This window comes from Trichoplusia ni, chromosome 1 (genome assembly GCF_003590095.1).
Source record: "Trichoplusia ni isolate ovarian cell line Hi5 chromosome 1, tn1, whole genome shotgun sequence".
Lineage (NCBI taxonomy): Eukaryota > Metazoa > Arthropoda > Insecta > Lepidoptera > Noctuidae > Trichoplusia > Trichoplusia ni.
Window position 1 is genome coordinate 16591961 of NC_039478.1, and position 16705 is coordinate 16608665.

The window sequence follows — 16705 nt, forward strand, 5'->3', positions numbered from 1 at the left end:
CCACCGTAAATACCCAAGGGGCGTTTTCATCTATTCAAATATTTAGTGTATTAGACACATGTATAGTGACATTACGCAGTTAAGGCCATATGCCTTACATATTTATGTCATACGTGTAATTTAATATTACATAACAGAGAAAAGGTGAGGGAATATGAAAGAGTATCTCATTCGTCACGAATTTATATAGAAGGACAGGTCGAGCTTTAAGAGATCTAGAAAGAAGTACATAGACCGAATGCTATCTTTGTTAATGTGTTTTGTTTATTACATTGATTTCGTTGTATATATCTACCTTTTTTTTGTTAAGGCCCCCGCCTCCTTCCCCGAATCCTCATGGACGCCCACTCCCTCGAGGGAGGAAATGGGTAGTGTCAGACTTTTACTGACTAAACCTGAACCGCCGTGCTACGTCATCCGCGTTTTTGTGTCGGTGTATCGCAATGCGTTGCAATCCTTCATATCTTACTGATAAGTGTTACCTTACCGAGAAACATTCTAGTCGTTGTACCCAGTAAAATTCCGGCACACCCCTTTGACTTCCTCAGGACGAAGGAAATTCATGTGGACTTTCACCAGATCGTAAAAAAGGATAGAAAAACTTATTTCAAAAAGTCCAGCATATAAATTCGGTAATGTTGACGTGTAATGGAAACAGCGGTCGACATAATAAAGTAGTCAGCGACAGATATGAACAATTTTCATAAAATATTTACGTAAAATTTGATGCTGCAGTCATATTAATTTCATATTCTAGTAGTCACTGATATTTGGTTTTAGTGTTTGCATTTTCATTGGGTATTTATGAGATTGTTACAGTAGATGTTTATAATATGCTAGCTATCGTACTGTGGATATGAGTTTATTGAAGATCAATGTAAAATTTATACGGGGTTTGATTTTGTACTATGGAAATGGTTTTCATGAAAAATCGATATTGGTTTGGGTTAATGTTGGTTTCGATCGATCGATTTTTGCAAAGATTTTTTTCTTTAGCCTATACGAGTGGAACCCTCGGAATCGCGAGTCCGGCTCGCACTTGACCGGATTTTAACCTTTTTGAGTAGTGACAGGTTTATATTTTTCAAGTTTCATATTTAACTAGTATAGTATAGTACACATACAAGATTCGATAGCCATTCATATTTCTGCATTAACACATGATAGACGAACCGTAGAAATGTGTGAAAATTACAAGTAGTCATGAGATTTTGATAGTAACTGTCGTGAGAATGATTCATTATTAAATGATGTAACGGTTTACTCACGCGTATTTATCGGGGTAGCCCGACTAGTTTCGGACCCAACCGGAGTCCTTAATCATGAGCAGACGCGGCGGGATCGCGAGTCGAACTGCACAGTTCGACTCGCGATATTTAATAAGTCATGAGATTTATTGAAACAAATATTAGTTACGTTTGACCAATTTTAATAAAAGCAAAATTTTACTAGAAATAGAATACTTGAGTCCTATTTATTTTTATAATACCGTCGGTTAATCAAAGCTCAGCTATTTCCACACCAATTTCATGAAAATCGGTCCAACCGCTTTAGCGTGAAAAGGTAACAAACATAGGGACACTCAGAAACTTTTACATTTATAATATTACGAGCTGTTGCCCGCGACTTCGTCCGCGTGGTTAGAAGATATAAGTTATAATTTATACCTGCCTTCTATCTATCTTGTAGGATTCAGTCAGCGTTTGCAATGTAAGCGCAAAAAATGTGTTTTTTACGACCTCACATTAGAAACCTCAAAAATGGTAGCCTATGTGTTATTCTGATGTATAAGCTATATTGTGGTAAAATTTCATTCAAATCCATTCAGTAGTTTTTACGCGAAAGAGTAACAAACATCCATACATCCATACTTACAAACTTTCGCCTTTATAATAGTAGTAGGATTAGTGTGATCGCATAGCAAACTTTACAGAAAAAACATGACATTTAAAAATATCAGAACAAAAAATTTATTAATAAATTAAACAATAGACAGATCATATTGAAGCGCCATACCGAAGCATCGATTATTTCGAGAGGCTTATTACTCTATTGAATTTCAGAGAAAGCTTGATTGTTCCCAGTTATAATGCAAGCTGATACAACCTTTTTGAAAAAAGGTTTCATTTAATTGGATTGTTTGTTATCGATACTCTTTGGAGCTTTCATTGATGTTTGTTAGTGTTTTTGTTTACGTTTAACGTTCAAAGAGAATGTGTAAGGTTATTATTTTCAAGCATTGGAGCAAGGGTTTTTAATCACCATGGTACAAGTATCTTCAAGCTATATTTAAAAAGCAAAAAGTCTTGCCAATGACTCGTAAAAAAAAATAACAAACTATTAACTGTTTTTGCAAAATGAACAATACAATAGTTACAGTTACGTTAAGTTACGGATTATAGTAATGTGCTAAACAAGGCCGCGGCGTCTAGTGTCGCAAGAGAAGAGGCTAACACAGGCATACTCTCTGTTCCCTTACTCTCATAGTGTAACGAAAGAGATAAGTCGTAGGACCCACACTTTGCCGTGCTTTCACGAAAGCTGGTATATTTATTTCTAAAGGGCACACGACATTTGAAAAGTCGGTGCTTACCGTGGGATCGAACTCAAGACCTTGACTACACGTCCTGCAGTCTTACAACTGGATTATCACATCTTTTAACATATTTAAATACAAATAGAGATTTCAATCCTATTAGAAATTTAATAATATGCATGGTTGAACACCAATAAAAATAATTAAATGAACAAATAGTTTCCAAAATATCGGGCATAATCACATAAATCCTGAAAAGTAATTAAAGTTAAAAATACTCTCTCGAGTCCTTTACATCATCAGTCTAACACAATATCTTAATTAGATGCCAGTGTTTATAATGAAAGCTAGTCTATAGCCAAGCAGTGCCAAGAGATCATTCTCGAATGATAGATGGCGCCACTGCCGCATAAGAGCCTACAATCACCGCGTGAATAAAGACTATCGCAACGGTCGAAGCGAGATGCCGATATACGCTGTTGTGCTTTGTCTCGCTTATGCAACTTCAAAAGTCTTAGTTCAAATGCAGTGGCAAGCCCCTCAGGTATTACAATACACGGAGGTTAACTAGGTACTCTAAGGTAAATCTTTTACTGAATGAGTTTTCTTAAATAAGGTCATACGCTCAAGAGGCATCGGTGGTCTCAAACACTCGACTTTGTTTTGTCTTTCCAACTTGACGACTCTCTAACTTGATAATTTATCTGGTTGGAGGTATAAATAGTGAAAGAAGAAATATTATAAAACAGCGTTTAAAAAAGTTATATCCAAAAAGCCAGCGGCGTTGCTTCCAAGGTTGTATAGGATTAAAAAAAGCTTAGTTGAGCTTCCTGCATTCAAAGAGGAAATGAGCATCACGCCTTTTTCTTACCTCAGTAGCCAGCATCATTTTTTTTCATTAAATGTAGTTACAATATGGAAAACCATTTACTTTTCTATTATAGTTACCAAGATTATCAAATCCAGTATAACCATAAGGATTACGGAAATAACATGTCCACTGTCCAGGGCTCCAATGGCAATTGGATTAGATTTGAAATTATTCCTTTTCTCTTAAGCATTTTGCCAATACAATAATTGGAACTTAATTGTATTGACGTTGAGTATACCGTCCTGCACTGAATTTCCAATTATTGCGTAGAAAAATGTTTAAAAGAACATGAGAATTGTCATTTTAAGTCAAATTTCATTCCTTCATCGGCCGTTGCAAATAGCAGAATTAGGACCCTGATTCAATCGTATTATTCAATTATCTTTATTAATCGTGATATTTACTATATACATCGATTTTCTTTTAATATTCTGCGACGCGCTTTTGTTTGGGATTTCGTCCGCGAATCAGATTCTACAGCAATACGTTACAAAATGTTCCTTCTATATCTGTTTTTGGAATACAAAGTTGGTATTTTAGTATCAAAAGTGGAAGACTCGGGAGTTATTTCTAATGTCTGACTTTCTATTTTCTGTGACGCCTTAGGCCGTTGAGCCTTTAGCCGAAGTTATTTATAGAAAAGTTTGAAAGTTAATTTAAAACAAGAGTTTAACAAGCACGAAAATACTGTCAAATAAACATAACATATCTCCTGGATCACAACACTCCTTCATTATGGTGGAATATCGAGTGATCTTTTAAAGAAACATAAGACAACTATTGTACCACCACTAACTTACATTTGCAATTTGTCTCTTGAAACCGGCAAATTTCCAAAACCGTTTAAAAAGTCGATAATACATCCAATTTATAAGAGTGGGGACAGGAATCGCGTCAACAACTACAGGCCTATAGCTGTACTACCTGCCATGTCTAAAGTGCTGGAGCGGATCCTAAATAATAGACTTGTAGACTACCTAGAAAAGAACAACTTACTTTCTGAATCACAGTATGGTTTTCGGGCTGGTAAATCAACGTCTGACGCAATTCATGAATTAACAAATTATATTGTTACAAATATAGACAAAGGTCAGAAAGTTCTTGGCATATTCTTAGACCTCGCCAAGGCCTTTGACACGGTTTCTGTGCCTATCCTAATAGATAAGATGGAGAATATGGGCATTAGAGGAACACCACTCCAACTTTTTGAAGACTATCTGAGTGAGCGTGTTCAGTGCGTTAAGGTGGATGAGTTCATCAGTAGTCAACGAATTGTTACATACGGCACCCCACAAGGGAGCGTGCTCGGACCTACCCTCTTTCTCATCTACATTAACGAGCTGGGCATGCTCTCTCTACCTCAAGGCAGAATTATCGGTTTTGCAGATGACACTGCTTTATTATTCAACGCCGACTCTTGGCCAGAAGTTTATACCCATGCTCAAACGGGCTTCAACACCGTATCAAAATGGCTTAGAAATAATATACTGACCCTTAACGCTGACAAAACGATGTATATCACCTTTTCCCTAAAGAAGAACAATACTCCGATGTCCAATCAATTTTTACTGACAGCTCACCTGTGTTCGAAACCTCAAGATAATACTTGTACATGCATCTACCTAAATAGAACAGACAGTATAAAGTATCTAGGAGTACAAATCGACAGCACTTTAAGATTTCAGCAACACATAGATACACTCTGTGCCAGATTACGGAAGCTGATATACGTCTTCAAAACCTTAAGAGCAGTAGCTGATGAAAACTGTAAGAGATCAGTCTACTTCGCGCTGGCTCAGTCGCTACTTTGCTACTGCGTTACTATTTGGGGTGGGGCTCCTAAAACATCATTAATTGCACTCGAACGGGCCCAGAGAGCAATTCTAAAAGTTTCCAATTTTCTACCATATCGCTATCCTACTGAAGACCTATATAAATGCTCTAAAGTTTTAACGGTGCGTCAGCTGTTCATACTTAACACTATCTTAAGGCAGCACTCTCTTCTCACCTACCAACCCTCCTTGGCTGAAAGTAGAAGGCGATTCAATCCTGTAAATCGGCATGGCATCTATCTCAAAACCGCTTTTTCTAACCGCTTTTTCTGCCACCTTGGTGGATTTTTATATAACAAAATAAATAATCTTCTAACCATCTATAACCTAAATAATAAAATGTGTAAAAAAAAGTTAAATTCATGGCTTTTACAATTAAACTATATCGAAACCGAAAAGTTACTTAGCATACCAGTCTAATTCCTGTCTATGTACTATGTACAACTAGGTAATGTAATAAAAACATACACACACGCACACCCTCACACACACACACGAACACACACAAAACACAAACACTCACATGTACACTCGCACTACACACACACTACACTACACAACTAAACTTATTTTAAATACCTATTCTCGTTTTGTTTTCTTAATTTTAATTACTTTGTTTTATTAGTTTAAGTAAGTAAAATTTGTTAACTAACATTACTTACCGCAATAATAGTTATAGCACAAAATTTTGTAAAAAGCAATAATGGCTAAAGGGTGGAGACCTGGTGACCTGAAATACAGGCCCATAAAGCCTAGCTTAGGCACCAGTCTCACACAATATACTGTTTACTTTTATTTTTATGAGATTCTAAATTGTACATATATAATGTGTTTATATTGTGGTGAGAAAATAAACGTTTATTATTATTATGTATCTCTTTTCATTCACGGGTTAACTTCATGCGAAGAGACCCGGTCCTTTTTAAAGGCGTGAACGGGGACACAGGTCCAACGTGCAGAGGCCTTCTTGAGAACTTTAATCTACAAAGTGATGGGGCATCTACTAGGGATCATTCACCTCTGCTCTATGGGAGAACAGACATGAAGAATCCAAAGTAGATGCAGAACTATTGCAAGTATGTGTGTAAAATCAATTAGACTATTATAATATATATGAGACATTGTTACGTGGACCAGTTCCTTAAATTATCCGGTAAACTATGGCACCTGCCTCTCTACACATGGTGATGTAAATAAATTGGCAGGCGGTGACTCGCCACTCACTAGATGGGCTTATTATTATTATTATTATTTAGCCAGTAGCGTTGAAAATCCCTACTAATGTTTTAAATGCGAAAGTAACTCTGTCTGTCTATCTGTTGCGCTTTCACGTCTAAACCACTGAACTGATTTTAACGAAATTTGGTACAGAGTTGACCCTGAGAAAGAACATAGGATAGTTTTTATCCCGGACTTTTGAAGAGATCTCTTGGAAACGCATTATAACCGACCTCGACGCGGGCGAAGCCGCGGGCGAAAGTCTAGTCATTATATAATTCTCATAATGTATTCAATACACAAATATTTATAGTTATTTCAGTAGAAACAACAGTTTACATAGGACGTTAATATCACCTCCATATTGCAAAGCATTTTCATTACTATAGATTACGTTCTCGTTAATGAGACAGCTAACAATTTGCTATTGTTGTTTTAGGCTTAATTAAATCCTGAATCGAGAATGTCGAATATTAAATTTGTTGGCAATTATTTCATGTAGATTATCACTACTACTGTTATAAATTCGTGGTAAGATTAAAATAGATTTGAAATTGCAGGGGATTATGGTTTACACAATCTAAATGGTTATTGTTAATCTTTATTTTAAACAAATGTTTTTTTCTTTTGGGCATATGGAGCGCTTTTAAAAAGGCGATTTTAAAGCAACTCCGCTGCCGTGACAGCGTATGATTAAGGAATCTGCTTGGATCCGAAACTAGTCGGGCAGTCCAGAAAAATACGCGTGAGTAATCATAAAAAATGATCATAGGTAAATAGAGCACTAAACAAGCAAGTAGGTAAGATGGAACACAACACACCGAACACTGAAGGGTTGTGTTCTTCTTCTACTACTGCAAGATAGAGTGCTTGTACAAATTACAGCAATAAAATAAACATTCAACTCAGTGCGGCAATTCTTATTTGTGGACAAAAAAGGGCACCAAATTGCATTTAAAACTTAAAAAGCGTTTATGTGTTAGCCAGCAATATGATGGTTGTATTCTATAGGACAGATATATTCAAGTTTCACACCATTGTTTTTGCATAATTTCCTTCTCTCTCTCTCACCATTATATTTCTTTGTTAAAAACAATACTCAAAAAGAAAACAGCAACAATAACGTTGAAAGCGTCTATGCTAACAATATCTTTCTCCCACCAATTAAGAATATTGGAGAATTCCTTTACACTTCCAAAGATATCAAATTGCATTACTCTGAATATAAAATGAGATTGTTAATGTAAACAGGAGGCAATTAGTGAGATAAGTACGATACGTTACGGGCGTTGCCAACTGCCGGATAACTGGGCATCTACTACCATACTCTAAAAAAAGGACGTTGCAGGTGTGCGAGCAAGACAGCGCTACCCGATATAGAGCGCTGTCTCCTTTTCTCAATTACATCAGTTTTTCTTCAAGGTGTCGTGGTAGGTGTTCTCGCGTATACGATAGCTGTGTAATATGCAAATACACTCGAACTTCTTTAGATGCTGAAACGTTTACAGCTCAGCGTTCAGGGAAATGTGTATCTAGAAATATGTTTCTTATACGAGTATTGAAACGTTTGATAAAGTATGTGTTGCGTTGATAGATGTAGATAGGTATCGCTGCAATTGTTTTATAGAAATGTTGAGAGTTACCTGTAAAATTGTGTAGCTGGAGAAATATAAGAGGACGTGACCTTGCCGCAACGTCAGCTCAAACTAGGTCCACTACAACTACACAAGTTGATCGATCATAGTTTAAGCTACACTTAATCCGATCTACGTCATAATGTAACGTAACGTTCTTCAGTGTTTCGGAAGGTACGTTAAAGGCTAGGTAACTGGGTTGAGAAGATCAGATAGGACGTCGCTACTTGTAAAATACTGGTATTAACGCATGCATCCGGTTAGACTGGAGGCCGACCCTAACATATTTGGGAAAAGGCGGGGTTAATAAACTGGTCCAAAACTAGTCACTTCAGTAAAAGAAATGACGGACAAATTTTAAGTAAAATTTCGAGATAATAATAATAACGCACCAGATGTTGATTAGACTAAGTTTAAACAAAAAACAAAAGAAATGTTAAAAACAATTCTTGTTTAACTCTTAACATAAAAAGTTTGAAAGAAAGACGTCTTGTACGAAACTCTTGACCCAAAAATAAAACGAGTGAGTTTTCATTATGCACTGGAAAACAACGGCGAAAATTAAAAACGAACTTCTCTAAAACTATTAAATGAAGTATTTCATTGTTGTTTTTTGTTTAAGTGTAAAGTTGAACAGAACTGAGTAATAAAAGCATTTGCATAAAGTGCCTATTTTTGTTTGTGTTTTTCGGGAGCTTTCAGCTGATATTAAAATGTATTTTTAGAAGTTTTGTAGTGTGTTTTTGATATGTGCCAGTGTTATAAATTCATATGACAAAGTTTTAATGTAAATGGAAAAATTTTAATGTAAATGTATCACATATAAAATTTTAAAAGTAGTTCTGTTGAATTTTTTGCGAAGCCGCTTTACGCGCTGCAATGAGCTGTTTCCGCTATTGTAATTGCGTTGTTTTAGAAAAGGTTGGTTCTCGGTCTTTATTCTGGTTTAACGTAAATCTAATAGCCTTTTTGTATAAAAAATCTTTCTATGAACAGGATTTTTATTATAACTTTCGTAACTGATGATTAAGTCACGTGTTTTATCGACAATGCCCAAAACGATTGCTCGAAAATAGTTAGGAAAGCACGAATAATAAGCGTGATTAAACCGTTGCATAACAAACCAGCATTTATTTTACCTGACTATTCGACTATTCCAAAAAGTTTTCTACCATTTCTGTAACGTACCTTCTTTCAAAAACCATTTAAAATGTACTTTTCCCTAAGAAAACCCTGAGAAACCTTCCGGCAATCAAGAGAGGCAATTCAGTTTTACTTAACTGGGACCGCATGGCAATCGCGACGCCGAGCCCTTAACAAAGGGTGCCAATTAACAGCCACATCAAACAATTTACAAGGCGTAAAGGTCAACCCTCAAGAAACTGTGACTCTCTAAGCTAAGACTAGTTTATTGTCAATGTTAATGGTTTTATTAAATTATTCAGAAGGAAAGCTTCTAAGGCTTGTATTGCCGCAGGTGAGCGGAAATCGTTAAATATGCAAGTTATGAGCACGTTTAACGGTGTTTTAGCTTAGTGTTAAATTAGATTAGTATGTGGCTTGGATGTATCTGACAAAAAAATGTATCTTTATCTTCAAAAACATTTGTGATATTTGTCTCTGTATTTTTCAAGATATAAAATCATCTTCGAAAAAAACACTTCTATCAAAAAGTATCCACTTGCTCTATATGTGTTATCAAATATGTAGTAAAACCGTTTTCATAAATTTTCAAAATTAAAAAAATAACAGATACTCAAATGGGTAGTGTCTTTAAAACATCTTCGCCTTTAAATATTCTAACATTACCAATAATCCAATCCTTCCAATAAAAAAAAAAAAACTAAAAGCAACCTTTCAAACAGCTTGCAAGTTTTAAGCTTAAACGGAAATATTGAACTGTGCACAGAGGAAAACTTCGAAGATATAAAATAAGTCCAGCAAAGCAATATTGTAAAGTATTAAACGCCCCGATCAACAGAACCGGGCAAAAGACATACAATACCTAGAACCGCCGTGGGAGGCGTTGGAAATATATTTCAACAAATACTGAACTTACAGGACATTTCCAGCAAAAAATTGTGCAACGATGCAGTTTTGTTTATTAAGGTTCGGCACCTCACATGAATCTGTTCGTAAAATTTTTCGCTTTAGTGTGTAAAGCATTGCCAAGTATATATATTGTAATGTAGTTAGTAATATTGGCAACAAAGGATAATGGGCAAAAATGTATGGGAGTTGGTCTACCTACTCAACACTAACTAATTTTTCTTTGCAAAAAAACGTTATCTTCGCGAATCAATATGGAAAGTACCCGTATCTGAAATATATAATGGTTGCATGCATGACAATGACATCCTTATTTCAAATGCTTGATTGGGAGAACTTAAATATAGTACTTTCGTCAAATATGTGGGGTTGTCCTTTGCTAGTCACGCAGATTTGCACTATCCTCGACCATTATATGACCATATCGATATTGGTCGATGATAAGTGCGTAACCCAAATCCAATCCAAATATAAGTGCAGTAATTCTTATTCTAGAAAAAATAATATATTTCTTAAGCCTAACCTAGTAAGCGGATCTCGTTATTATTTAATTATTTATTGTTTATAGAGAGGTACATGGCAAAATCTTAAATTTGGTACCAAAGTCACTCTACGACTACTGTACCCTAAAAACGGCCCAGAACATTGTTCTAGAACATAACTGCGCGGATTGTATTGTAGTCCTGTTGTTGCGACGCTCGCAAAGTGGTCGAGCTTAGTCTCGACGGGCCGAGATAACGACTCGTCTCTGTTTTATAGAACTTAGATGCTTTAGCGGGAAATGCATTTAAGACGAGAAATGTTCCTGTGTTGTCGTATAGAAAGATATACGCTTTCAGATTATTATCCTCTTGTGGTTTGATGGTTGGACGAAATGGGAGGTGCTGTGGTCGGGTTGTGATGCTATCATTTGTTGTATCAGGTCCCTGCTTGGGATTAGGTGTGTGTGGTATGTGAGTGTGTACTGTGTGATTGCTTTAAACAAATAAAGGCCAGACTAATGACATACAACCGAGAGCAACTATGTCTGACTGCCTCTCTCTTTTTTTTTTTTAACTTAAGGTTTAGGCTAAGGTTTTTAATGAAAATATGATTTGGTTAAAACTTGGATACTACCGATACGTCTTGGGCCCAGGCCGTTGTAGAACCAGCTTTATAGCATAACCCAAAAATGTAAGCAATTCTATAAAAAAACATACATTGAAATTCATCCAAAATAATGAAAATTTATAGTGAAACTAATAAGAATAGTTCACAATGGGATCATAAAACATGTAGATGTTTGCGAAGAAAAATGTCTAAACGAAAACTGCAGCCATTTCACAGGTTTAGAAGGTAGTTTCTCAGCGAAGCGAATGGAAGCCGGAATAAAATAAGTATGAGCATGTATGAGGCATCGTTATTCTGAAACTCTAAGGGGTGATTCCAACATTGGCTTTCTAAGAACTAAGTTTTTAGAAATCGACTTTTATGATAGTATTTTTTTGCCACTCATCTTTTGGACTGATGAAGGAATCGACACATACAAACATTATTTTTTATCTCAAAGTATAAAAATCGCAATGGAACTTGTTTTGTTTTTGAAGTGTTGTGTAAGTGAAATTTTAAGTTCCTTATCCCACACTACATGTATCCATTGCAATTCTAACGTTTTGGCAGTTTATGGCTAAATGCAAATTGGATTGAATCAATAGATCAATCAATTCACCCCATTGAGGTCTACTGCTGAACATAAGCCACTGCCTCCCCCAAGCTGAACCACCACACCTGGTTCTCCACCTTCCACATCCAGTCCGAGCCATAGGAAAAAAGGATAATTGACCTCAAGAACTAAAAAAATGGAACAGGATTATCTTCAATTGATCTTAGTCGGGACCGCGGTGAAATGCGACCTAAGAACTAAGCTATGTGTCGGTACGTTCCCGGGAGAAATTCTGTTTGTTTTTATCAATTCGCTGTGCTTTGACTGAGAATCTGATATTCTGAGAATACTGAATATAGACTGGTTTTGCAGTGCAGATATTGTTGGACTATTGGTGACATCAGATTTCTGATAGGAAACACAAAGGGCTTTGTATACACCGTAGATAGAGTAACAAGCAATATTAGGTTAGGTTACAGTTCCCATGTAAAGGCGTTTGTAAAAGATGTTTGTCATAGTTTCGTATGCCTTGATAAATGTACCTGTACATCTTCAATTTGTGCTGGTTAATATTTAACTTGCTAAACAGACTCATATTTTTAAAACTCACATTATTGAGATGCAACATAGACTGTACTCTTAGTATGGAAGTTAATTTTCTCTCATCGACCGAACTGAATAGTCATAAAAAACTTCATTATATTTCATGAGTCTCAATTTTATAATTACTAGATTCTGAGGAGATGCTATTAGCACAAGTGCCTGTTCATTTTTATGAGAATGTATTTTTTGAAAGCTCTTAATTAATGTCTATTCTGAAAAGCTCTTTTCCTTTTATAATATAAACTGTTTTACGGTGTACAGAGAGTTTTGATTCGAGAACTTTTAGGGTTCCTTATTAACTCATACTGACTCTCCGTCTGTCCGTCCATCACCAGTCATCATCCGTGATAGCTAGACAGTTGCAATCGCTATAAAAACATAAACTAAAAATAAAGATAGAGCAATGATTGTTACAGTCATAATTAACTTGGTATTAGCCAAATAAATTAAAAACCCCCAAATTTATTCGTCCCCCCATTTGTTTATCTTTAGCCTATTTTTATTTGCAGCAAAATTTCAGATTCCTTCAAACTTTTCCACCAATTTTCAAATATATATATATCATCGGCACGAATGAATTGGAGTTATCCGATCTTTGGGTCAACATTAGTTTTTCTCTGCCCAATCAATTTCGAGAATGATATATTACTTACGGCCGTGAGTAGGATCCTAGCGACATTTGTCTGAAGGGATCACGTGACCTCGAAATCACGTTACTGGAAAATTGTTATCGAGACGCCCAATCGTTAATAGCGTTGCTGAAACGAAAATAAATGCTTTTTGGGATATTTGATACTGTCTTTAAATGTATTTGTGTGGTTTGGAAGGTTTTATTTTTGTGATAATTTTAATAGTCGAAGGAGTTAAGAACGTCCAAAAGCACGTTGGGTTGATGATCAAGCTAAATTTACCGGTAACATCTGGATGAGAGCCGCGTTGGACGAAAATCCACTCTGAACCGAGGGTGACTTCATACTAATATGATGATGATATTGGTATTTCTCTGTGCATGCATTTGCAATCCACTCTGCTATTGTTAAAAGAATGAGAGATGCTTTCTGCCTGTGCGAGGCGGTAAAGCTATCAATTTGTCTTTTGGGGTTCAGTTCATAAAGATATTCCGGTGCTTTTAGGGATGCAAGAACGGTAAATATTTCTTTTTTACAACAAAAAATGTTTTTTTACGAAAAACCACTATAGAAATGGAATGAAAAGTTTTACCAGCAAATATAAAACCTCAAAAGTCATTTGTTCCGGTACAAAAACATGGCATTCTAGTTTAATTATGATGAAAACATAAAAGCTTTTTGCGTGCCATTTTTGCTATTCCCACATTAAAAGAATTCTATATGAGTAGTATGGGTGGCACACAGCGGCATAATAATATGGCGTACAGTTCTTCACACAGACGCAGTCAACTGTTATTTTTAAATTCCCTGTACATTCACCGACAAATGCGCTGATGTGGAGCTACTTGTGAGCTCTTTGAGTGTTCAGTAAACACAATTTATTTATTTAATTTATATTATGAGGAAATAATTTAAAGGATGTATCTTTCCTCCTCGTGGCAAATACTTATGGAGCATGCTTAAACACGACTGTCAGTCTTTTTTAGAAGTTTGTTTCGATATGGAAATTGAAAAAACCCAGCCTTATGCGTGTCGGACTATTCAGTCCTATGTTTGAAACTAAAACTTTGTCCAAACAGTGAACCAACTACTACAGGATGCACCTAATTATATTACATTATGAATGATATGTCAATAAGTGCGAAGTACTTCATGATGCACCAAATCATATTAAACTGATTTCTCAATAATAAAAAATCAAAAACATACCTCATAACGAAAACTAATTAAGTTAAATAACGAATCGATACACTAGAATTAGGCCTTAATTATCTATACTTATATTATAAAGCTAAAACTTCCTGAGAAGCGTGTTCACACAAACGTACTCGTCTCTGTGAACACGCAAATTTCAAGATAATTACCCTATTTATCGAGGAAGGCTATAGAATCTTTTTTTTCACGCAATGATTGATAGGACTGAGCCCTAATAAAAAATAATACAAAAAAGGGCAAAACTTGCGTACACTCTAAAATAATTAATACCAGTTTAAAAAACCGAAAGTTATATCTTTATAACGACGTAGTATAATATCGCACAACAGCTAGTTATTAATATAATTTTCATCCAAATCACGTAAATACCGCAATAGAGGACTCTTTGGACTTAAAATGGAGGGTCACGTTTTCTTCTTAAATTTCCCGTTTCCTTTACGATAAATTAGATTTTGATTCGATCTTTTGTTATGTTTATAATTGGAAAACGATCGAGACAATTATATGTAGGGGGGTTTCCTATTTATTTTGTGAGTTCTGGTTTCAAAACCCATATAAACCTATAAAAAAACCTATAAGTGTTTTAGTTTTCTTATTTTCTTGAAAATGAAAATTCGTCCATACAAATTAAACGAGAAAAAACGAGAGTAATCATTAGAATGTCCTAGTACTTAGTACAGCAAACATAACTTTCACTCTTATGTCTATATATTTAACGACTAAATATTCATCGGAATTATACTCTGGAAACTTTATCCATTTGTGCCAAATAATTTGTAATTTGAGCTTCAAAAAAATATGAAAATATTTCCGCGCCCTTTAAATATCAAAGTTCAAGCTTGGCGTTCCACCGCTAAATCAATATTACAAGATGATTCAAGAAAACCGATATTAATTTCAACGTTCATTCTAAATCTTTTGAATGTTAAAGGTTAATGGTTCGATAATGAACAAATATGGTACCTAATTGCTTACCACCTACGCGTATGTATGTATTTCTATCTGAATAACTTTTCTGTTATTCCGAAAAGTTGAAAGGTTAAGTGAAGTTTTAAACATAGGTTAATATACTTTACATATTTAGTTTTAAGCTTTAAGGTCAGCATTAAATAAAATACGAGTCGTTTTACAATTGCACGTGTCATAAAGGTAATTTTCTTTCTTCTTCTTTCTAAAGAAAATTTACAACAAACATTTTCCAAAAACTGGGCAAGTGCTAGTCTTACTCACTGCACTGACTGTTCCCTACAAATAGGCTAAAAAAAACTGATCTCCCATCACATTCATGACTGTAGCGATTACACCTGTTTACACCCATTGGGTAGACCCCTAAAACACTGTATCCAAAAATTACAAGCATAATTCTTTCACTCACAAAGACGTTCCATTTGTCTTCTACAAAGGATAACAAGGGATCAGTGATTAAAGATGCCATTTTCTGTACTTTGCACGTTAAGCCAGTACCGGGTGTCAGCAAATGACAGTCGTTAAGGTAAAGGTGACAAGAGGCAGCTTAAAACCATCAGTTCTGTTATTGACTGCTAGAAAAATCTTAGTCTTCGTCAAACTAAAGTATATCGATGAATCCAAAAATATCCTGTATTATATTTTTAAACTGAGAGGGGTAAACCATTGGGACCTCACCACACCAATCCTACTGCGCACGAAGTGTCGCAGGTTGATCCCCGTGTAAAACCAGCGTTTTTGTAATACACTGTCGTCTTTGGACGTGACTTGAATATTTGTGAAACTCCCCGCAACACAAAGATTAACTTATTTTGTGCAGGAGTCGTTTTTACAAAATATACAGGCGTATCCAATATTAATCTATCTCTAGGATAGTGAGAAACACACTAAATCGTTTGCTACTGAAACATTGAAGATATTATTTAGTTCCATACTGATCAATAGTCTGTAAACTCTTATAGGGTACCTAGGTATGTATATCCCCGAAGACTTATTGTTTCAACTGTGCTGAAAGAAAGACATAATAAAAAAATAAAGAGTCATTGATGTGTCCTAATTGAAGTTTCTCTTCAACAGATCAGCACGCGTTGGCAAAACCTCGCTGGTCTCGCGGTTCCTGAGCACGAAGTTCGAAGACAGCTATACTCCCACCATTGAAGACTTCCACCGCAAGCTGTACAGGATCCGAGGGGAGGTCTACCAGCTCGACCTTCTGGATACTTCGGGGAACCACCCCTTCCCGGCCATGAGACGACTGTCCTTTCTTACTGGTGAGTGGAAACTGTAACCCTAGGCTAGTACCGGGTTTTGGGTCACTGACCTTGAATTTGTCTTTGAGTAAATAAAAGATCTGACTGGCTGATTGGCATGGAATGCACAACAAGTTAAGGTAAACACAATCTTTAAAATAACTATATTTCATACAAAAACAAGAAGTAATTATAGCCCACTTTGCCCACGATATGTAAGTGCCACTCATATTGCGTTGTAAATGTAGCGCACGTATTCA

At 35.7% G+C, this 16705-nt stretch overlaps 1 protein-coding gene across 2 annotated transcripts in view; it reads left to right on the forward strand.

Moving 5' to 3' along the window:
- Window positions 1–16705, forward strand: part of LOC113497321 (GTP-binding protein Rhes) — an 84598-nt gene that overhangs the window by 45290 nt on the left and 22603 nt on the right. For both annotated transcript variants that reach the window (XM_026876843.1, XM_026876835.1), the window contains one exon: window positions 16273–16466. In XM_026876843.1, the coding sequence (XP_026732644.1) occupies window positions 16273–16466 (194 nt within the window). The remainder of the gene's footprint in view (window positions 1–16272; window positions 16467–16705) is intronic.